General features: G+C 43.6%; 2 protein-coding genes across 3 annotated transcripts in view; one reads left to right on the top strand and one right to left on the bottom strand.

Moving 5' to 3' along the window:
* The window catches only part of SLC41A2 (solute carrier family 41 member 2), a 65,154-nt gene extending 53,978 nt beyond the window's left edge, over positions 1–11,176 (top strand). The window contains exon 12 of the mRNA XM_048300453.1: positions 9,343–11,176. Within this exon, the coding sequence (XP_048156410.1) occupies positions 9,343–9,351 (9 nt within the window). The 3' untranslated portion in view covers positions 9,352–11,176. The remainder of the gene's footprint in view (positions 1–9,342) is intronic.
* The window catches only part of CHST11 (carbohydrate sulfotransferase 11), a 159,227-nt gene continuing 136,609 nt past the window's right edge, over positions 543–23,160 (bottom strand). For both annotated transcript variants that reach the window (XM_048300455.1, XM_048300456.1), the window contains exon 3: positions 543–5,434. In XM_048300455.1, coding sequence (XP_048156412.1) covers positions 4,586–5,434 — 849 coding nt within the window. In that variant the 3' untranslated portion in view covers positions 543–4,585. The remainder of the gene's footprint in view (positions 5,435–23,160) is intronic.

Below are 23,160 nucleotides of genomic sequence, written 5' to 3'. Positions count from 1 at the left end.
AACAGGAAGGGATTTTGTAAATTTGCAATTATTTAATGGAAAAATCGAGCCTTGCCAAAAGGACAAATCCTCAAGCTTTCTTCCAATGATGCAAATCCAATTTTGTCAGTCTCTGTGGCAGTATCAGACACTGGGCTTTCTTTCCACCTACAAGCAATGAAGGAAATCACCCTAAAGCTCTGCACCCAAGAGCTGTGCTGAGAAGCCATTTCTTACTCCGTTACCCCAAAAATGGAAGTTTCTGGGTTTGTGTGCATGTGATTTCAATTTTGTAAAGCCCCCCCCCCAGCTCCCTCCCTCCTTCCCTCCCTCTGTGGTTGAGTTCTGCAGCTGCTAGTTCCCCCTTGCCTGGGCTTGGTCCCCTGGCTGCCCTGCCAAGGCACCCCATCAAGGGATTTCTCCTGCTCCACAGGAGTAGATAATTTTGAGTCTTCAGTGTGTCCTGCCTACAATATACAATAAGGCAGGTGAGGAAGCAAAGCTGTGCAGACAAAAATCCCGCCCTGAAAGCATGAGCCATAAATAAAACACACAGAGAGGAATTTTCTTTCTTCAATTTAATTGAATTTACTTAGAAAAATAATCAGGCTTGAATGGCTTTTTTAAGGAAAGATTCATGAGCAGTTCACACTTGTGTTGGCAATGTATAATTTATCTTTTTTCCTTTATTAACAGTATATTTAAGTATGAGGAGATACTTTTCTACAACAAGCCTTCTACTGCATACAAATAGGTTAAAAAAAAATCCAACCCCACATTGATGTTAAATTATTCGTACACATTGTATTGTGCATGCATGTAAGAAAATAACACTCTCTGTAACAAGAGTAATAGTAAGGACAGTCCCTTTTTGTACCTGAAAAGTGCAGCAGACTACAGTGAAACCCTAAAACATCTGGAATCAACTCACTTCTAAAAGCACTTCTGCTTGTGGATTATTTATTTCACTTGTCTTACACAGCGCATGGTTCAGGCTGTGTGCACATTTCTGTGATAATGGACGTGGTTTATGAAGAGGCTGAAGCATGGACTGAGCCATGGTTTGGGGGGACATCCCACCAGCCAGGAGTCACCACCATGTTCAGATGGGCCAAATCTAGCCTGCATTCCAGGTTAAGGTGCTTGGGGCCATTTGGGGGGAACGACCCCTCAGCTGTGGGTATCATGCCAAGTACGGAGCTGCCAGCACTGCTGGGCTCAGCGCTGGCCCTGCCAAATTACAGGGAGGCATCAGCTGCTCAGAGATGAGGATCACTGCTCCAGCAGCTTTGAGGGGGCTGGGGACAAAGGTGGGGAGCAGGAATTTCCCCACTGGGTCCTCTCTGTGCTCATCACTACTCGACATAATTCACACACACCCTTCTATGCCAGCAGCTTCCTGGGTGGCCCTTGCAGCTGCACGGGCATGTCTGTGTTTTACATTTTACTGTGGCTCACTGCTGCCTGTTTGTCTCCCAGGATCAGCTTGTGGCCACAGCAGACATGAAGCCGGGAGAGAGGCAGAACTCAGGAGCAGACCAGCCCCTCTTCTCCTCCAGCTGGGAAACCCAGTAAAGAGTTAGAGGGTAAAACCAACCTGGTTCCCTGGCTGCCCCCCACTGCAGGTGGTGGCTGCCAGCTCACTGAGATGAGCACGAACAACCCTGAACGTCTTCCTGTGTGGCTGCAGTGAAAAGAGAGATTTTTTTTTTGGCTCAGTCAAAATAACACACTCAGTAGATCAAAAGAAATGGTTTTTCCTTAACTTTTGTCATCCTGCTCTGAGCTGGTGAGGGCTTGCTGCTCACTGCACAGGACACTACTAAATCCAGCATGTCAGCTGTTCATTTTAAACACAGATCTACAGCCCATTCACAGCACCTCAAAATAGATATAATGCTCTAAATAGCCAGGTTGTAGTAGTTTGGAATCAAGGTTTTTCAAAAGCAAGTGACTTTAAGTACCCACTGAAGTCCACATAAAAGCCTTCTCAGTGCTGAGCATCCATCTGCAGAGCTACCCTCTGTGGGGAGCCAGAATTTGGGTAATCGAACCCAAAGCTGTTGCTAAAAATCCCAGCTGGAGCAATGGTCACCCCTCAGATCTCCTGTACACATTTTTCACCCAAAGCTTTTCTATCACAGCTACCATATAGAGGTTTTGTGTCTCCAAAGCTATGAAACTACAGAGAATATTTCAGAACGCATAAAAATGTGGGGATGATGCCAGAGAAAAGTACAAAAAAAAGGGGGAAGCACAACATGTTTTTTTAAATATTTACTTTCTGAAGCAACTTTTGTCTTAAACAAAAAAAAAAAAAAAAATCACATCACATTCTGTTGGATGGATTAACAGCTAACTGGAAAGGAAATTGGACCAAAATATGAGCACTGTGGGATGCAAGACCCAACTAGCACACAAATAGCTTGTAGGAAGTATTGTGGGGGGGGAAAAGGAGAACCTGCCTCAGACAGTTGTTTTTTTTAACAAGCATACAACCATTGAACTAGAACACAAGAAGGCCAGGGCACACTATGAGAGGCACTTGCAACAGCTCCACATACTCTCAATGAGTGCTTTAAAGTAAAACAACAACCAGCAATGGATCAGGAATTCAGAGGGGTCAGGCACAGCCAGCCAGCCCTTTGCCAGCCACTGGGCCAGTGCTCTGGGTTATGAAAACTGTGGCTGTTACAGAATGGATAAGAGATTTATTTGTATGGTATGATAGAAAAAATAACGACCTGAATCCTGCCTGAGTCCAAACCCAATTGTGAAAGGGCTTCAGTTGCTGTTTGTTATGTTAATTTGTTTTTCAATGAGATTTATTCAGCAACTTATTTTTATCAAATAAAATACAAACTGTTTTTCTTCTTTAATCACATCTGTGTCCTGGAAACTAATATAATTCAGTGGATATTACTGGCTACTGTACAATATGACATTTTTCAGGATCTGGGGTCTGATACAGTTGAAACAGCTCTGCCTTCAGCTGAGTTTATTTAAATCATCAGTCATTTCTGAAAGGGTTTGTTTTGATCATAAGATTGACATGCAGGCAAGTTAAATGCCCCATTTTTAACCAGCTATCAACTTTAAAATGGATTTTGGATTTTCACAAGTGCCTCAGTTTAGCCTCTGCCTCCTCTTGCCCATCAGCTGCCTGTGAGCGCTGAAGTGCCTACAGAGCATTTCCCAGGCCATACACCTCACCTGCATCCACTGAAGCAAACATCTGGAGAAGCCTGAAATTCTGCTCCCACTAGCTGGCTAACAGATCCACATTGAAATCCCATTTTTCATTGTTTATCTGCTGTGTATAGATTAGTATTTGCTTACTCAAAACAATCTGCCATCCCAAAAAGCTGTTAAGCACAAAACAACTGCTACTGAGATATTCCCCTTAAGAAAAAAGGTCATGGTCTTACACTAGAGGTGACAGATTAATTTCTAACCCACTGGAACTTAGAAAAATCCCTGTCAATGGCATTTAGGCATCAACTAAAAAAGAAGGCTTCTTCTTCTCCCTAGGAAAAAGCCATGAAACCAGCATGTAGGAAGATGAGACCTTTTTAATTGCCTTGCATGCTTAGACAATCAACATGAAGATGACTTCCTGACTTTTCAAATGGCATGCCCAGATCGCTTATAGCAACGTACCATGACTGGTGTCTCTCGAGCCAGTTTTGGTTGTCCATCTTAAGGTCAATTAGGAAGGCATGACTTGAAGAGGATGGAGGTCCCCACAGCCCCATCCTGGATATGAATTAAGTCAATGCCAATTGCTTTGGGCATTCAAAAGTCTCTTACAGTCACTTTCTGAATGCTGATTCTTTTCTGATGGACCATCCTCAATTCATTTGGGCTGGGAGGCTTCAAAATAAGAGACAAATGGGAATGGTCATATTCTCCATAAACTCATTAAGACTTATAAAAGGTTCATGGTTTCTCTTCCCTAAGGAATACATTCGCGTTTCTTTCAGTCATGGGTTTTAGATATCATGAATCTACCCAAATCTGAGTTACTTTTCCTTTTCAGGCCTAGAAAGATAGATTTTGTACTAGTATTGAGTGCAACATCACTTTCTAAAGAACTTATTTTCACCACTCTTCTCAAAGCATGTGGCACCAAGAACCATTCCCATATTTACCTGCGTCGATGGCTAATGGAAGAATATTATTACCCAGAACAAGCTGAATCAAGAAAAGCACAAAACCAGACTCTTTTTGTCCACATGTTATCTTATCTCTGCTGCTGAAGTGAAACCTACCAAGAGACAATGTTTTAAATAAGTATAAATAACATTAATTAGAACTGGAGGAATGCAAGATCAATGAAATTCACCAGAACACAATTAACATTTGTTTAAACAGTGTAGCAGTATTATTCATTTCTACAGCTAGATCGTCACAATCCCGTTACCCTGCAAAGAGAGCTGTCCTTTCTTACAATTGATTTAAATAATTTTGACTGTGCTGCTCGCAGCATCATTCAAAAAAAGAAAATATTAATTTACAAAATAACCCATTCTCCATATTTATTATGACAAATAAAAATCTTAAATAAAACAGGCTTTCTCTCCCCTCTTTCCCCCCAACCCATCCCTCATTCCAATTTCAGGTAGCTTGGCACTGAGTAATTAAACATTAAAAAATCAAGTTTGTAGACTTCATACAGCTGCGTTTGGTGCAAGGAGCTGATGTTCTGGAAGAATTCTGTGGTCATTTCGTCAGTAGTTCTCGTAGACTTTGCATAGGTGGGGAATTTCAGGTAGTTGCCGACTCCCGCCAGCTGGAGAACGTAATTCGAATCCTCTTCGAGCGTTTCGTACTTTCCTATGAGGTCGTAGTGGATGTGGCAAGGGTGGCAGAGGGAGTATACAGTCTGCCAGTGCTCATTGAAGGGCTCTTCTCTTTGGGTGTGTGGGTCAATGAGATATGCCACAAACTCTTCAAATTTCACGTCATCACCTTTCCGCAGAGCTTCCTGGGTTGCGTTTTTCCTCTGGCGCCTCACGATCTTGGTGCCGTATCGCTTGTGGAAGGAAGTGTTGTACTTCTGGGTGAACTTGTTCCTGTAGGCTGACACCAGTCTTTCAAAAGGCTCACGAACAAAGAGGAACTTCATGTAGTTTTTCAAGCGGTGGTTGATCTCTGGGATGCTGTATTGGTTGAGGGTCTTCAGGTTTGAAGACACGTGGGCTTCATTGGCCGGGATTTCCATGGGATCGCTGTATTTGCCTCTTCCCGTCAAAACCATCATGACTCTCTTCCAGTTGGTGCAGGCCACTTTGGGAACATAGCAATAGATCATTTCATGATCTTCATCCACAACCAGGTGCTTGAGATCGTTGGGTGTCAGCACACGGCGCTTCCTGCTGGACACGCTGTTTGCTCGGCACGTGTCTGTCACTTGGTCTCGTCTGATCTGATGAAGAATTGCTGTGTTGGACAACTGCAAAGGAAGCACAGGCACCAGTAGGTCAAGGGCTGGGAAACTCTAACTGCCTCTTTTGCGTATTATACAAGTTCATAGAAAAGCAGATCTTCCCCTGCATCGAATAATTCATTATGTGGCTGAGTACAACTGTTACTATTCTAGAAGATAAACTCTTTTTGTCTCCAAACTTCTTGATACACACTGATTAAATGCTGTTCACACAGCATCCAGAGCTTTGCTTTGAAGACAGCACGAAGCAGCACAAGTGCTCACACAGCATGGTGGCAAGTGTATTTACAGAACCCTCATCCTGAGATGTGGTCACTGCTTTGCTTAGGCCTGGAAAACAAATCTTGCCTCCACTCTGCAGTCCAATCCACAGCTACAGCAGTGCTAGACCTTTTGCTGCTGAGATGGGGTAGGAAGACACCAGAGCTGGAAAATTTGACAAAATGGAAACTCTGTGTGTTCTTCTTACTGGTGTCTTTTACGTTAGAAAATTTAATAGTCATGTTTCTTAGCTATGACCTTGAATATGGCTTATATGGCTATGACCAGAATAAATGAAGCCCATGGATATTCCTGATACTCTCCAAGAGGAAGATTCATTCAGATATGATAACCATGCCAGTGCAGGGCTCCTGTGTTTGTTATTCAGAGGTGGTTTTGCTGTGCAGCCCCTATCCTCACTGCTACAAATACCTTATTACATATTGAGAATACACTGCATCAAAGCAACAGTGGGAAGATTTTAGTAATGTTATTTACATTTATTTAACACCATTTACCTGTGAATTTCAAAGAGCCTTATGCTCAATAATTAATTTAGCCTCAAAGACAAGAATTAAGGCAAGTATTGACCTTCCTATTTGATAGGCAAGGAGGTCTGAGATTCCTTCTTGTATGCTGAGTCTTTCAGAAGTATTTATCTAGTACCTTCTTGTTAAATTAACATGAATCACAGGACACTGAAAAGAAGTATTTGAGGCAATGTAGACTTTATACACCTGCTATGTGTGTTCCTTTGGTTATAGGGGTCTTCCTGCCTGCCAGTATACCAGACAAAACCAGTATATGCCAGGCAAAATCCTTTGTCCTTGGCCAAATGGTTTTGCATCATCTCGGGAGTTCATACTGAACCTCCAGTTCCTGCAATCATGGGTTCAAATCTCTGCTTTCAATAGCAGTACTTAGCCATGATTCGTCTTTTAAAAACCCAACAAAACTCAAAGAAAAGGATCCAAATAAACTTTAGAGTCAAAACCCAAATGAAACTCCAAGATGGGACCAAGCCACTCACAGGATTTCTGAGTTTTGGAGAGAAAGGAAATAGAAATTGCATTGTTGCAGATGAGCCCTAAGAGCCCAAGTTTCACCCACCCAAGGGACAGCAAAAGCTTTTGCAGCACGTAACTCTCCCTCTGTCTGGGCTGTGGTGGGCTGCAGAGAAATGTTTTCAGGGGATAAGCGACACCAAGGGGCTGGTGCAGCTCCGTTTTGGGCAGGAAGACTTTTCCTTCAAGAGAGTGTATATGTGCCAAGCCTGGGACCTCTGTGTTTTGCACAGTGCCACCCACCACTTCTCCTCTGAATTCCCTGATACTTTCCTCATCTCTTTTGCCCCTCTGTTCAGTAAAATGCAGGCTAGTGGTTAAAATGTGCAGTAGTCCAGTGCAGCTCTTTTAGACAGCTTGTCTTGTCTTTTGTGTGTGGGTGGTATCCCCCTGGATACCTCCCAGGTGCACTTCAAGGGCAGTTTTATGTTATAGTCAGAGATGAGAAGCCAGATGTGAAATGTGCTTCGTGCTTTCTAGGAAAACTGACTGGTGGGGAGTTTCCAAATAAGATGTTAGAAAGCAGTTGTCAAGGCCCACACAGATTTTTCAAGGAAATTACTTTTTCTGTTAAAAAAAATTAAAAGTCCCTATTTCCATTTATGATGTCCTCAGAGCAAAACAGAAGTCATAGTTCTCAACCAGCTCTATACTGGTTAGAGTTACCAGTGAATAACCTTCAAAGAACTAAACAAAACCCAATGCAAACACACAGACATACAAATTCTCCTTTGCAGCAGATAAAAAGCTGAAATCTCTCTCTTTCTGAAGATCTTCATCAAAAATCATATAGCACAGTGGTGCTGTTTGCCTCTGGTTTTAGAGTTAAAAAAAAGAGAAATGCCTGAATATATTGCTACATTATAATATGTTAATGCACTGTATTTGATTTTCTGGTGCTGTTCTTAGGATAAATACAGAATTAAGTGGATGAGAATCTATGGTCTGTATTAGATAGAAGGTCAGATTTGATAATCTAATGGTTACTTCAGACCTTAATCTGCAGATGAATCTTTGTAGAGCTGTGCTTTGCTCCTGATTTCATTCCTCCATCAATAGGCTAAGCACTTCTCCCCCATACATTAACATTAATGAGATTTTCAGACATTTAGAGTAAGGGGGAAAATGCAGCCTTAGTATTTGCAATTGCAAATGAGACTGTACTACATTAAATTCATTTAGAAGATTACACTTGTACATTTTCAAGTGGTACTTTCCTCTCGCTCTTTTTAACATGGAAAAAAATATGAAGAAATGGCATAAAAGTTTGGTGAGCTACATTTACTAAGTATACATTTACTAAGCAGCACCCCAGGGTGAGCTGTGCATGTGCTCTGGCTTGCCTGGGGGTACACAGAACACGTATTAAATAGCAATGCAAGAGTAAAAGGGGATTGTCTTGTTCCCATCAAACACAACACCATCTGGTATGGCTGATGGATGAAGGGCCATGTAGGAAATAGAAAGCTCAACTTCCTTTTTATTTTGTCCTACTGACTTCAGTTTACTAACAAAAAAAAAAAAAAAAGAAAAATGGCCAATTTTGTGACTGTCTTAGAACAATGCCAACTGTGTCAAAGCCCATTTCTACTGCAGCTGACTAACACACCTGATGCACCTGGTGTGTTAGAGCTGACCTACCTGCTTCCCCCAGAGACACAAAGAGTCCTGCTGGCTCTCCTCAAGGTTTGATGGGAACAGCCCTCTCGCTGAAGGAGTGGCTGATAGGAAGGCCACATTCACCCTGCTCTAGTGAAAGGTCAGGTAAGGCACCTTTAATGGAATCCTGAAAGAACCACCAAACTCTCCTTTGCACAGAGGACATGCTCTGTGGCCCCTAGAGTCTACAGCACCATGGAAGGTAATCATAACAGCATTTTCAATTTAGTATTTTGAAACCATGCATTAGCAGTGAGTTAGCTGATGATAATATGGTTCCTTTTCATTCTAAGTTACAGGCAAGGCTTTTAAGCCACATAATTTCAGTCCTGGAGCTGGTGAGGGGAACTGGGGAAGCAGAAAGTTTAAATGAGACTGGAAGTACATTTGTTTAAACTAGAGGTCCACTTGGCCAGAGTAAAAATGCAAATGTGCTCACAGCTAATGAGGAAAATAGACCCCACAAATTTAAGCAGCCAGAGAGAAGATCCAAGGGATAGAAATCTTTAAACTCATGGATGGTGAAGGGCAAGACTAACAGTTAGGGTCATGGACTGTCCTCCTCCAAAGCTGTTACAGATGTGGCTACAGCAGAGTTGTGAGTGTGCAGCTGCTGCCTGGACACTGATGGCTGTGTCTGTGGTCATTACCAGAGGTCCCTGCTGCTCCCTCAGTTCTAGAAACCACAATAAGTAATGGTGTAAATCCGCTTTGGGAGAGGACTCTTTTAAGCCTGTGTGCAGATTTTAAGCACTGAGAGCAGTGTGGGGATGGTGATAAAGCCAATGCTCAGGTCTGTCCTCTGACTGTTCGACTTGGACTTCATCAGGGCATTAAAGGTTTTGGGAAGACATTTGATAAAAGCAGCTGTTCTTCCCTGACAGGACTGACACCATAGATGCACTTAATCATGTTTTTGTTTTCCTACAGAAGTTGTAAAGGGGAACAGAGAAAAAGAGCATGTCAAGATCAAAGCTGTCCTTCCTTTTCTGATGCAGCAACCAAGTTGAACAGTGAAGTGACATGAGCAGCGGGAGACTTCCAAGCTCAGTGGCATTAAAAGAAGGAAAAGAAAAAAGTAGTCTGAGGACACTCTGATCCCAGAAGCTTCTCATCTCCATCAGTCCCAAAGTAACAGCAAGGGAGGCAAGTCCAGCACACTCTGCTCATGTGGATTCTTCTGTTCAGCGGAAGGTGGGGGTGTGTGTGCAGGGCGGGGCAGGAGGGCTTTTTGTGGAGAGCACTAGAGAACATACTGACCAGAAATGCATATGCTGACCAACTGGCAGTCATCAACTCATTACAGGCAAAGGTTATTCAAGGTAAACCAGAGTAATGAGATGGGAGGTATTTCCTTCTGGTTACTTAGGCACAGCAGGATAAAGTAATCTTTGAAGACCTTTCCAAGCTTGATGGCCAAGCAGCAAGTACAGATTTAAACACAAGGAATTTTTAATTTTTTTTTTTTCCTGAATATAGTAGTATGCTGAAAACTAGGTACAGAGATCAATTCAATTCACAGCTACCTGCACTGAAAGCAGTTTTTTAACAAAAGGATGGAAATACTGAAGTGTCACTCAAAAAGCCCATTAATTAAATTCTGCCTCACTATAGAAAATTATCATGGAAAGAAGTAGCCACCACATTTACCAGGCAGGGTTTTGTTTATTTCTCTTGCACTGCCTGCAGCTAGTTCTATATTACTGCAACCAGGCTCACAACCAGCCTCTGCTGGGACTGCTCACATGACATTTGATCATGGCAGACTGAAGGCTAAAATTATCCAAATCAGTTTAGAGTGGAATAATGAAGATGAATATTGTGAATGGGGTTTGCAGTCCCTTTCCTTGCTAAATTGGTTTTTCTCTTCAATTTTGCATTAACAAAGACTTTGCATCTGCCTTTAATTCTTCAGTTACCTTTGTGTTTGGAGGTGTGGTTTGTGTCCTATGCTAGAACTGTGCAAGTTGCTGCAGAGTTCCCCTCATCTGTGGTCCATCGACTAAAAACCAGCTAACACCCAGCTGTCTCTATCCAGCACTGTTAAAATCAGAGCTCATCTCCACCGAATTCTTCTTAATAGTATTTGTTCAGAAGGGGTGTGTGCAGCAGCCTCAGAATCCACAGAAAGAAAGGTCTTAAAGTGAGAAGTGTCAGACAGACTAACTACAGGTGGCACTAATGGTCCTGGTTTTGTGACATCGAGAGAGCCTTTCAGTTGTCTAAAATCTCAATTACCAGCTCTCCTTCCCCCAGCCCCCCAGTTACACCATGAGTCCTAGGAGGTGTTTGTTACTCAATATACAAAATGTTTTTCAGTGTTCCTTTTGTTTTCCCAGATGCTAAAAGGGTGGGGGTTTTTTGAGCATGAGGTTACATGCAAGCATGTTTCCAATCCTGTTTCCACATGAAAGGTGTGAATAAGATTCTTGCAACCTTGATGGAGAGCCTTGAAGTTACAAGCATGGTTTAGACTATTTTAAGACTTGGCTTTTACAATTTGCACCCATAACTACCCTGCTTAGTGTATATATGTGCTATACACCAAGTTCTAGATTGTATTTTTAAAAATGTTCAGCACTAGACAATAATGGGGAACTAGCAATTTTTCATACTTGACAGTCCAAGCATTTCTCAAATCATCACAAATAATTATTACTCTGTGCAGATTTCTACAGATGACAGTCAGATAATTGTAGCTATGTGAATCAAAACACTGTATCTAAAAGAACAATCGCGTTTTCAATAAAGGCGTTTTATTCAACTGACCTGAACTGCAACAATTTTTAAAAAAGCAATAGCTTTGCAGCTTTTCAGACTTTGATTTATTTCACATTTCATAGCATATTATTTTTGACTTAATTTTTTCAAAAACTTCAAGCACTCAAATGAGAAGCACACCAAAACTCAATTAATATTTGTCGAGAGAAAGTACATTGTGTGTACTGGAGATGGAAATGCTTTACATCTTCCCTGACAACTTGTGGACAGACAAACTGGAATATGAATTTGCTATGAAAATGTCTCTACAGAGTGGCTGGATAATAGAAGATACAGCTAATATTAACTTAGGAGCATTTTTACTAAGTGAGAACATTTTAGAAGCAAGTTATATCCTCTGAAGGAAACTCTTGAAATATTACAAAGCTGTCCTCTTTTCTCCATTTCATACATTGAACTTATTGCCCTATAGAGAAGATTAGGCTAAATATGCATTTTTTCCCATTTCTTGGTATTTCAAACCAAGATAACCAGACAATTTTCAGTCCCCATTGCAGAGAATGCACCAGGGCTATGAAAAGAAGAATCAAAGCTCTCGAGAGTAAAATGGTGATACACAGTAGCTGCCAACGCTCTATTGCCAAACATCCTGAATTGCTTCATACATTCCCTCCTTCTTCCTGTGCCTATCCCCAACTTTCTCTGTGTGTGTCTGTGTGCACTCAGAGAAGGGTACAGCAGAGAAGGGTGAGATAACTCAGCAGTTGCATTACTGTAGGGACTACACTGATTTGATTAATGACACCCCTCAAACCTGCATTGACTTTGGCACTCACTCTTCTTTATCCAGGTACTAGACAAGTACTAGTTGGGTGCTGGAAAAAAACAACACTGGACCAGTCAAAATCTAGCAACAGACACAAATGCAGCCACAGATGCTGATACTTTCCTGGGAAAAATTCACAACTAGCTCATTAGGTACTGACCTTTTCATCTTGGAGAGAAAGTAAAATACCACAGAGAGGCTAAATGATGCAAAATCTTGAAAAATCAGAGACTGACACCAAATGACACCAGCTGTACATAAAAACCAGCTTTTTAATCAGGCTAAAACAAGACATCTTGTTTCACAACAAGATACGGATCCAGGAAGAAAAGAGCCAGCTCCCTTTCAATGCCACCTTCTCCTGTGTAATCCCAAAAATCTTTGGAAGCCTGTCCATTCTCATTCTCCATGCTAGGAACTATTTGTATCAGGACTCATACCACACACAGGGTTTGGGGATAATAGGATAAATGTAAGTATCTTATAAAGTAAAGTGTCTCCTTGGAACAAGGAGAGGGAAAAGTTGGAAGTCCCCAGGAAGATCAAGCAGAAAGACCTATGGCCTGGGCACATTGAGGGTGAAGGATGTGCTGCTATGCATGTTGCTGTTCTGAAGCTCTGAGGGAATATTACAAACACAGGGCAGGCAAAACTGAAGTGACTGAGTTTAAGTGCAATACATGCAAGAGGTAAGAAACCTTCAGGAAGGCTGGAGAAGCCTTGAGCTGGGAACGCTTAAAGCAAGCAATCTTCATGTTGGTGGGTTTATTGGGATTTAATTTATAGAAGATGAGTGTCAAGCTTCATGTTGCGTGTACACTTTGCACTGTCTTTCCAGCAGCCAAAGAAAGGAAGAAGGAGAAGGGGAACAGATGGTCAATCCTTTTTTTTTTTTTTTTCTCTCACAGCAAGAAGAAATGGATGAAATCCCAGGCTGGGACCTCAGCAGCCATGGTGGGGTGAGGGTGATGGAGCTGTGCTGCCTTCCCACGGCAGAGGCTCTGTGCTGGGACCCAACCTCTCTGCGCTGCTGCCACAGGCACCTGCTGCCGCTCTGACACGAAAGGACAGCACGTGATGAATCTCTTTGCTCCTGGCTCGTTCTTTAAGTGCAGCGATAAATCACTGTTTGCATTAAAAAGCTGAAAGGCCTGGCTATCGTATGAATTTAATTTTAAAAGGAAAACTCTCTGTCCTTTCCCCTCTGACACACACACATGGACAGACGTGTGCATGTCTGATGGCTGGGGCTGAGCTCGTGCTCTCTGGACCTGTGCATGGAACCTGTAACATGCAGGGACACAACCACTGTCCTTCTAACCCTCCTTTCCCAAGGATACACTACTGTTGCCCACAGGTGCTTGGCAAAGAGCCAGGCTTGCAGAATGGTCTCCAAGTCACCAGGGACTGCAGACAGGGTCAAAGAGGCTTCCACTTTTTATCTCACAACTGCCAGGTTACAGTCGAGGCATAGATGAAACATAAAATGGGACAACCCAAACTTGGGGACAAGCACATGGCTTGGGAAGCTTGAAGCCAAGCAAGTGACCTGTAGCTGCTGCACTCTGCTATGACATCTTTACTGTGGGAGCTGTAGATATGATTTTCAAGGAAAGGCTTGAGAATTGGTTAGGAAAAGGCATGCCATGGACATCTGCAAATGATGCACTAGGAGGGGCACTGGGCTGGGGATGCACGGAGTCAGCCAGGGTGGAGATGGGAGTAGCCCTTAAAAAACAGAGTAAGAAACTACATTTAAGCATAGCTGGCATCTAGGAGACAATGGAAAAACTGACATTTGTTTCTCTGTTGCAAGGCGTTGTGGTTGCAGGGGTGAGATAAACTGGGTGGAGTGGGGAAACAGGATAGAGTAGATTCGTAAATACAAAAATACAGAAGAAATTCCACAAGGAGGAAAGGAATAATTTGGACTCAGTCTGGTTAGGACAAGTAGTAATAGAGCTAAACAAGAGAGACTCAGATACAGGATAAATCCAAAGAGAAAGGTAAGATATGGGTGTGCTGAAACAGAATGAGGAATGTCCAGCTTTGGGAACATCCACCTGCCCAAGAAGGGAGAGGGACTCAAATAATCCCACCACACAGGCAGGTGTTGTCTTGCAGGTCCTTCAAGCTTTGCAGACCTGGGATGGTGGCTTCTGTAAGCTAAGCTTGCTGTCACAAGCCTTGGTATTTCACACGCTCCAGGAGCAAGGCTTTCAGCAAACACTGCCATAGAGGCAGGGGCCGGTTGGTGCTGTGAATGAAACCTCCCTGAGGAAAAGGCAACACTGTCAAACTCCAGGGTGGGCAGAGACCAGCCAGGAGCTCAAGACAGAAACCGTGTGAAACCCTGCACAGGACGTGGGGAGGTGATGCAGCAGGTCTGAATGCCTGGAGTTGCCTGGGACACATGTGCCCTGCTCCCCCCAGCAGCTCTGACCTGGAAGCCAACGTTTATGGATTTCTCAGTAACACAAATCCTCCTCCTGTACCTCTGGGTTGCAGCTTAGGTGTCACACAGTCGAGTAGAAATACTTATTTTTTTCTCAGCAGGATATCTGCTATTTTAAGTGAATACAATTTACTCAGTCCCATGCTAAATCAGGGTAATATGTTTCCAATTTTTAACTCAGTGTGCAACACACCAATATTGCTCCAGAGCTTTTGAAACCCAAATAGGAGAAGCAGGAGAGAGTTGCTGCATAGCTGGTTTCCTTACCTATAATTCATAGGCTTTAGCAACCCCCTCAAGGAGAAGGGAACCCCGCAATTATGTGTTTAGTGTGTTGAGTCCCTGTTCCCTAACCTGAGCAGGCATTTGGTTGGAATGGGACACTGTGGGATGTCCCTTCCAGTATCTCTGAGCAGGTCAGGTGAACTTAGCTCCTGTGGGTCAGGGATGCAGGTTCAGGCCCCCACCAAGAAATGCCATGCTGTTATTTTTAAGGTAAGAGGCTGGAAGAAGGAGTGCTGATGCCTGCTAAGTATAACCCTGCTGTAAGCTCTGCCCTGTGAGCCTTGCTTCTGTCTAACTGGATGGTGCCAAGGTCCAGAGGAGAAAGGGAAGAGAGAGCTAATCTCAGCCTCCCAGCAGGCCAGTGTCAGAAACAAGAACAGATTTCATCTCCTGTCTCAATATGACTGTCTTTTCTTGTAATGGTCTAGATGAATTCATCCTGACACAGACTGGCAAAATACCTAAATCCTTTGGGTAATGATTTTCTTCTCCTTGACTAAACTATTACAAATTAACATTGAATTTATTTTACTTCCCCTTGGTAAGGTTATATTTTGCTCAGACTAAACATTGCTGTTCTAAGGTAACTTTTTCTGGCACATTTGGCTGTGCTGCTCACTAATGCTCACAGAAGGTGACTAACCAGGGTTGCTCATTCTCCATGGCCTTAATTACAGTTAACCGGAAACTTTTCACCTTTCTGCTGCTCTACAAAAAGAATTAGATGACCTCCTGCTTGAAAAGACAAAAGGCCTCTTATACTAAAATGCTAGCATTCATTTATAATCTTAATTACAACACGCTTCCCAGGAAACCTTCCTGCTGCAGAATGTAGCACAGAAATAAGATTCTGGGTTAACATGGAAAGCCTGTTTCATCAATAGCTTCCTAGGTCTGATTTATTCTTTACTGACATAAACACCAGTGACTCCAACCCCAAGGGATGCTCAGTCCCAAGCCAGCCAGCAGTAAGTAGTCCTTTAGCCCAACTATGATCCTGTCAGGATTGGGCCCAAAGAGGGACCAGGACAAAAGACAGAAGATGAACCATGACACAGGAGAGAAAATAACTTGCTTTTTCAATATTTTGTTTTTGTTAAAACCCCCTGCTGTTTCAGTCCTTGTGCACCAAAACAAACCCACTGCCAGTAGCCAACCACAAGTGATTCCACCACAGGCTTCTCTGGGAAGCAAAGAATGTATGCATAAGGCTGCTTTCCCTGTTGGCCACCGACACCTCTTCCCGGATGCCAGCTTGCTCCATCCACTGTGCCAGCTCCGCACAGACAACATCCAACATTCTGTGGATCCGACCACCAGGCCCTTGATGGAAACTTCCAGTCCTCCTGGATTCCTCTACGTCCTCAGCACAGCAAAAAAAAGAGCAGAAAATACACCTAGGTAATCTCCTTTAAATCCTGACAAGCCTGGGGTGACTTGGTTGCATTTTCAAGCATCTGACTTGCTACATTATTTCTTCTTATGTCAGAGCATGAGGACAATGTTAAAAGTCCCTTTCGTCAGCCATTCAAGACAACTGGAAGGTACAAATATTAGCATGATGCCTCATTCATTTTTCCTCATCTCTACAGCTGTGTTTACTGTGATTTCTAAGGGTTCTCTGTCTCATCTAATAACAGATCCATTTAGGGACTGCATACTAAATGTTGCTTTGCAATAGAAGAACAGATTCTTAGTATCTCTTTAAATGGCAGCTCTTTTTTTCAAACTGTTACCTCAACTACAGCCTGAAAGAAATTGCACATCATCTTCTTTTCCCTTTTTTTTTTTTAATGCTCATTCTTTTTTAAACTTCCCAAAGAAAATGAGCAGAAAAGGCCCCTCTGAGCTCAGGCTTTTGGGATCCTTCTCTGGCTGCAGCCAAGCACTGTCTCCTTGCTCTCTGCTCCTTTCACAGATGCTGAAGGCATGCCAGCCTCTCATCAGTTCCCTCTCTATCTGCTGAAAGGGCTGGCTCCCTCTTCCGTGCTCTTGCACCCTTCTCAGCCGCCTTATCCCACCTGCAGCTAGAGCATGCCAGCAAAGATCGGAAGAAAACAGAGCTCCAGGACTAAATTTCCAGCTAGCTCTTGCTCTGCATGCAAAGCCCCCTGGAGCAGCTCCCCGCTGTCCCTGAGCTAACATGCCTGCAGCACCGGGCAGGCACTCGTGGCCTTGGCAAGCCTGGAGGGCATGGAAAGATCGGGAAGATCTCCCTTCTCCCTGAGCAGCGAGGCAAGGCAGAGAGGTGCCAACCCGCAGCCCGAGGGACATGGCCTGACAGCCAGGAGTGAGTCGAGGCATTCAGCTGCAGGGCTCGGAGAGCCAGGAGTGTGTGCTCCATGGCAAAGCGCCCGTGTGCTCCATGGAAACGTGCCCACTGCTGTGCCGTGGGGAACAGGGTGGCTCTGTCCCGCACACAGGGCCAGCCTGTTCCACCTCCACGGGGCTCCTCGTGTGGCAGAGGGAGCGCTTGGCCTGGAGCTGCTCACAGGGGCAGCTTCCCCTCAGCTCAGGCAGAACGCAGAGCCTGGCAGTTTACACTCACTGTGCTGCTTGTTGTTACTGCAGCCTTGGGAATGTGCTTATGGGGGAGCTGATTGCTTGGCCAGCAACAGCCCAGCTACCACTAACTTCTGCTTGCCCACCCTTACCAGGCTGTTAGAGTTCCCAGGACTTTTGCTTTCATAAGCTGCTTATTTTCTCTTTGATTAAGAAATAATGCCAATAAGCTGGGCAGGAATGCATACATCTCTCTTTATACATACATATGGATACGTGTATATGCATCCCTACCCACATCCAAGCAGTAAGCACCGAGATGGCACACACATTTATGTGGGTCACAGACCAGGGCTCATGCGTGCTCCCAGGCTGTACTGAAGCACTGAAACACATTCTCATGTGTAAGCAGGTGGGACTGAAAAAATTCAGTGGAGGGAAAACACACACTACTGCTGATCTTCCTTAGCAGGGCGATGTGAGAAGCATCCATGGAGCCCACTCAGTCAGTACCTGGAACTACTGCCACCTCCCTGATGATTTCAGTCAAGAGATGTCCGATGGCTCCTGAGTAGCACCGGCAGTTGATGATGTCCAGGCTTATTGAATAGAGGCTGTCCTTCTCCAGAGCTGCCAAGTGACATGGACTTAGGAGCAGGGAAAAGTGACAAATTCACACAATGCAGGAAGAGCTGATATTCCTGACAGAAGAAGTAAACCTAAATTACAGTTTCTTGCTAAGAGAGCTGTCATTTTAGACTGTCTCTGCAGGAGCTTCCACCCACTGGATCCATGAATGAAGAGTTAAAGGTTTCTCCTCCACCCCGCAGTGTTGCCTGCTTCAGGACCTGTCTTCTCAAGGCAGGGAGAGCTGCCAAGTGCTCCGTGCCCTTCAGCTCATGGAGGTGCTTCCATGGCACAAATGCCTCCACAAACACGCTGATAATTAACAGTGGATTTTGCTCTTTGAATGTAGCCTTTTATGAGATATATCAGCATAGCTGACCTAGGGATTAACAATGACATCCAACTGCTTTCAACCCTCTTTGTTTTGCATTTCAAATATAAAACTGATTTTGTGAAAGTCTGCTTATCCTGTTGTTTCTAAATCCCTTCTGATGGTTGATCCTAGCTGGAGCAGGTCACTGCACAAAGGCCCATTTGTAAGGACCACGCTTAAACACTTTTGATCTGGTGTCTGCAACTCTGTGTCCATTCCTGCAATCCATCCCATGGGTATCTTCCAACTGATATGCATCCCAGCTAGCACGAGCAGGGAAGTCTCACAAAGCCTCTTTCCAACGTCTCCTACTGTTTCTAGAGACATTCGCTTCCTGCTTCATGACCTAACTTTATCTCTGACTTTGTTTGTTTAAAAATAAACTTTGTTCACAGGGGAAAGCAGTACGTGGGAGCCACTGCTTCCAGGAACAAACTGTAATTTCATTCAATTTATTCTGCTTTCCCAGGCACTCTCATTCCAGCTCTCCACCACCTCTCTTTATGCACCTGCAAGTCCAAGCCCACAACTTCAGTCCCTCTTTCCAGTGCCCTTCAGAAGTGGTTATGGCCCCTTAACTCACCTTATTAACACCACTGTGTTCAGTCAGCCCTGGTTAATGCAATACAGGGTCTAAGGTAATCCCAGTTATTTTAAGGTTAGCCTTAACTCTTCCTCCTGCCTGAGCTTCTTTTGCACTTGTGCCTCTCCCTGCTCTTCCCTCTCTCTCCTCAACTGCTCTTTATTTAACAGCCCCTTTTGCGAGCTGCCCTCAACACCACTGAAGCTCAAGTTGAACTTTCGAACCCAGGGGAGGGCTGGGAGAAGAGTGGGGAGATGCAAACATTTCCAAAGGAAGACATGAATGTTAAACAGGATGAGTAGAAGGCTGCTCCAAAACACACGTATTCTTAAGAGACCGAGATAAAGCAGCTACCATACACTGTTGCTTTAAACCTGATGCAGAACATCTGCTCCTGTTTTGCTTTTCATGATTCATGTCCTCTTGTCTGCAGCTCTGGAGAGAGAAGGACCACCTGAGCAGGGACAAACTGCTGGTTCACTCAGACTATTTCCAGGAGAAGAAAACACTTGCTGAGATTAACTGAGAAAACCTGAACTGCTCAACAGCCAGCAAAGCTATGAAGAGCCTGCACATCAGTCTAACAATATTTTTTGTTCCATTTTCACCCATTGCAGACAGGATTGGGCCCCTCCCATCCTCCACTCCCCACTTAGTTTTTGTGGATCAGCTGAGACCAGTAAATCTCAGGGGCTCAAACTGCAGCCTCAAAGTACAGCTTTTTGGAAGTACTCTGAGATTGCTCAGCTCCCTATGGGGAGGCAGTGGAGCAGACCCGAGTCCACTAAAACATGGGAATATTTTAGCTATGACCAGCCTCATCAGGGACTGAAGGCAACAGATGCATATTCAATGGGAATAAATGCTTATTCCCAAATAAAGCTAAGACAAACTGCAGAGGGATCTCCAGGTGCTGGCAGGATGGATAACTCCTCCTGAAGCAGCATCGAGCCACTATTGCAGATTGAGGTCTGGGATAAAAACAACACTCAGTACTTATCTGATATTTTTTCAATCTGCAAACTTTAAAGCATCATCCCCACTTTCCAGATGTGAGAAGCCAGCCACAAAGAACTAGTCCAGTGTTGCTGCATTCTTCTACCATCTTCACAAGCTGAACCTTGTCCTCTTCCCACACCTCTTCTCTGTCCAAGTGCAACTGACGGGTTCAAGACCTAATGCTACCAGAACTTTCAATTTTCTGTCATCTTGCCTTTTTCTTAAGAGGGGAAATGGGGTTTATTCTTCAGCCCTGGTTCCTGGTACTGCTCTGGGAGAACTGCAGAACAAGATATATATCTCCAAATATTTGTCCTCCCTGAAGTTTCTAGAAGACAGGTTAAGTAAATGGATTAAATCGGAGACTCAAGATTCAGATTGAGAAACTGTGGCAGTAAAGAATGCTGGAATCAGCAGATTACAGATATTCAAAAGCACTTGGTTTAGGCTTACATCTTTCCCTCCTTGTCATTTCCTCCCTGAACAACAATTTTGAGATTCACCTTTGGGTCTAACTTCCACAGCACGTTGGTGTCTGTGAGAAATCAGTAACATACATTTGGCACTGCCTGTTGAGAAATATGTAGCATGTTCTGCAGTAACACATATAGCTTTTTGTTTATCAAAATTACTATCTTAAATGCCACTGAGATCTCACAGAAAATCACCAGAGTTACGTACAGTCAGAACACTCCAAGATGTTGTACTGGGATTTAAAGAAATCACTTGAAGTACAAAATAGAAGGGTTGCATGTGTTGGTCTGTTTTTAAATTGAATAACATGAGTTTGCCACAGCCCTGAAAATCAACCTGTATGTTACTGAAAAGAAAAACCAAACCATGAAGTTCACTGGTCTATAAAGCTCATGGCAAAAAGTAAAAGCTAGAAATTTTTTTTGTTTGTTTTGAAAATACTGGTTCAGAGCATACAAGAGAAGGGTGAGATGCAAACAGTTTATCTGGAATAGGTGGACAGTATTAAGCCAAACCAACCTGATTTGGAGAAGCAGCATCAATAAGCTGGTTAGTGGGTACAGCTTAAATGAAGTACTACAACTCTGCCTACCTGTTTCAGCCTACCACAACTTACTCATCAGCACTAAAAATAACTAGAAACACAGCAGCAAAGGTGAAAGAAAACATGAAGGAAAACAAGCAGCCTGAGCAATCCATTAAAAAACCTCCAAATAGTAACAAAACCACAGCCTGCCTGGGAACAGCCCTCTGGGTTTGAATGGCATCTGCTAAAGCAGTCTGGTACCACCACATCAATGCAAAGATGAATGAACGGTCTAAAATGCCTGTCCATGGATGACAAGAGAAAATATAACACTGGTAAACAAGGTCCTGGAGCATTAGAGTCCCCTCCAAGGAAGCAAGTGAAATCAGAGCCTGGAACTGGTGTTAGAAAGCGAAGGGGAAGGAACAAAGAGAACAAAACAAAAATGATACGTAGCAAAAATTCTGCTCCTACATCTCTGGGCTGAAGAGCTTCCTTGGAGAAGCTCTTTGCTTTTTGGCAGAGGATGACATCTCTCTGGGAAAGGAGAGGAAAGGGAAACGGAAAAGCCTGTGATAGATTAAAACTGCTAAACAAAGGAGATTGGGGAATTAATATTTATGAAATGCGAAAAAGACTGTAGTAAAAAAGAGATAACACAAATCTAATAAAAGCAGAGTTGTTCTGAATTAAAAAAAACACAGATGCAGAGCCTGCAGTCTGGTGCTGCACTATCAAAAAACCAATTCCTCCGTCTCAGGCAATGTCAAAACAAAACCCCCCACATACAGGCCCAGTTCAAAAGCTATTGAAGTTAATAAAAATTTCCTCTTGATTTCCAAGTGCTTTGAAAATTTGACTCTTTGGGAATTTCTGATGTTGTTAAGAGATGTATCACTATCACCCCCAAAAGAAATCCCATAGCTCACACCATGTTACACAGAGATTCTATAGGACTGAAGGGTTCCTGCCAGAAGTTGCCCAGCTTCTCTGCTCAGTAGAGGATGTTCATCCCAAATCCTGGCATGGGGTGTTGGGGAGTGTCACCTGCAGTGTTATGGAGATGATTATTTTTGAAAGTGCATATGGGACTTACTGCACCAGTGGCTTCTTAAAGCCTTTGAAAATTTTCCCCCATCACAGCTGTGAGCTAGAAAAGATGTTTTCACTTCCTGCTGTGGAGTATCATAGTGTGCCATATTCAATGCACCACCTAGTCTTGTTTTTGAAGGACATTTGCTTTAGGGGAGGAAAGCATTTTATAATCCTGGTGCACCTCTCTGTTGAGAAGCATTTCTTTTGATATTCTGCTGAGTTTGTTTCTTCTTTTCCCCCTGCATTAAATATACCCGTGGCCAGAAGGTCATGAATGTGGAAATGTGTCAGAGAAGAAAGGCTGAATGAAAACCACTGTGACAACCTCAGTTCTGAGTTTGTTGCTCTGTACGTGCATTTCTTGGATGGGGTTTTCATTTTCGGTAGGGTTGTTTTAAATTTCCAGGCATGGTTTGTTCTGGTTTATGCCCAAGACCTTGCACTAACAAAGCCTGATGGTTCTGTGAAAGGAGTATAAACATAGATGCTAATCACCTGAATACAGGCAACTGCTCCTCGAGATACTGGCTTTTTCCTGGGCAAGAAAGGGTGAGTGTCCAGAGGGAAATGCCAAGTCACAGGGCATTTCAGACCTATTAATGTAATTTAGAAAGAAAAAGAAAATCCACACTGGACTATTAGCAACAATCAGGTGTTAGAGTGCAGGGAAGACGCATAAAACACTGCATTAAACTAGGACAGTTTTGCTCTCCCTCAGAACATAAAGTTTATTGAATAGCTCCCGGAAGAGGGAAAAATGGATTTGGCACTCTGCAATAAAGTCTATAATTACTTTTTTATAGAAAATCCACGGACTGTGTCCAGCTCCTGGCAATTTTTTATGGTGTTGACTCGTGAATGCTCTTGTCCAGTGCCACCATCAGTGGGAGCAAGACGTGCAGCTGGAGAAGGGTTCTGAGCTGTCCCTTTCCAGGAGCCAAGGCAGACAAGAAGCCCACAGAGGAGCCCAGTTCTCCCTGTCATGCCATCGGAATGGAGTAGAGATGGGTCTCTTCACCTGCCCAAGGTCACCCAACCACCTGGAGAGCAGGGACAGAGCTGGGAGAGGCAGTGGCAGTGACCCATCCACTGAGCTCGGCCACAGTGGAAGAGCCAAACTCATGGATGTGTCTGTGGAAAACCTGGTGTTTTGTGACTCACAGACCCTTGAGCATTTCTAACCATCTGGTTTCCCAGAACTGGCCAATCTGACAGGTTGGCTGCCAAATTAACAAAGTTAACAGAATGTGTGGATATGTGAAATTGTGGGGATGCAGCTAGG

This window comes from Corvus hawaiiensis, chromosome 4 (genome assembly GCF_020740725.1).
Source record: "Corvus hawaiiensis isolate bCorHaw1 chromosome 4, bCorHaw1.pri.cur, whole genome shotgun sequence".
Lineage (NCBI taxonomy): Eukaryota > Metazoa > Chordata > Aves > Passeriformes > Corvidae > Corvus > Corvus hawaiiensis.
Note: the sequence above shows the minus strand (reverse complement) of the source record. Positions and strands in the feature narration are given on the sequence as shown.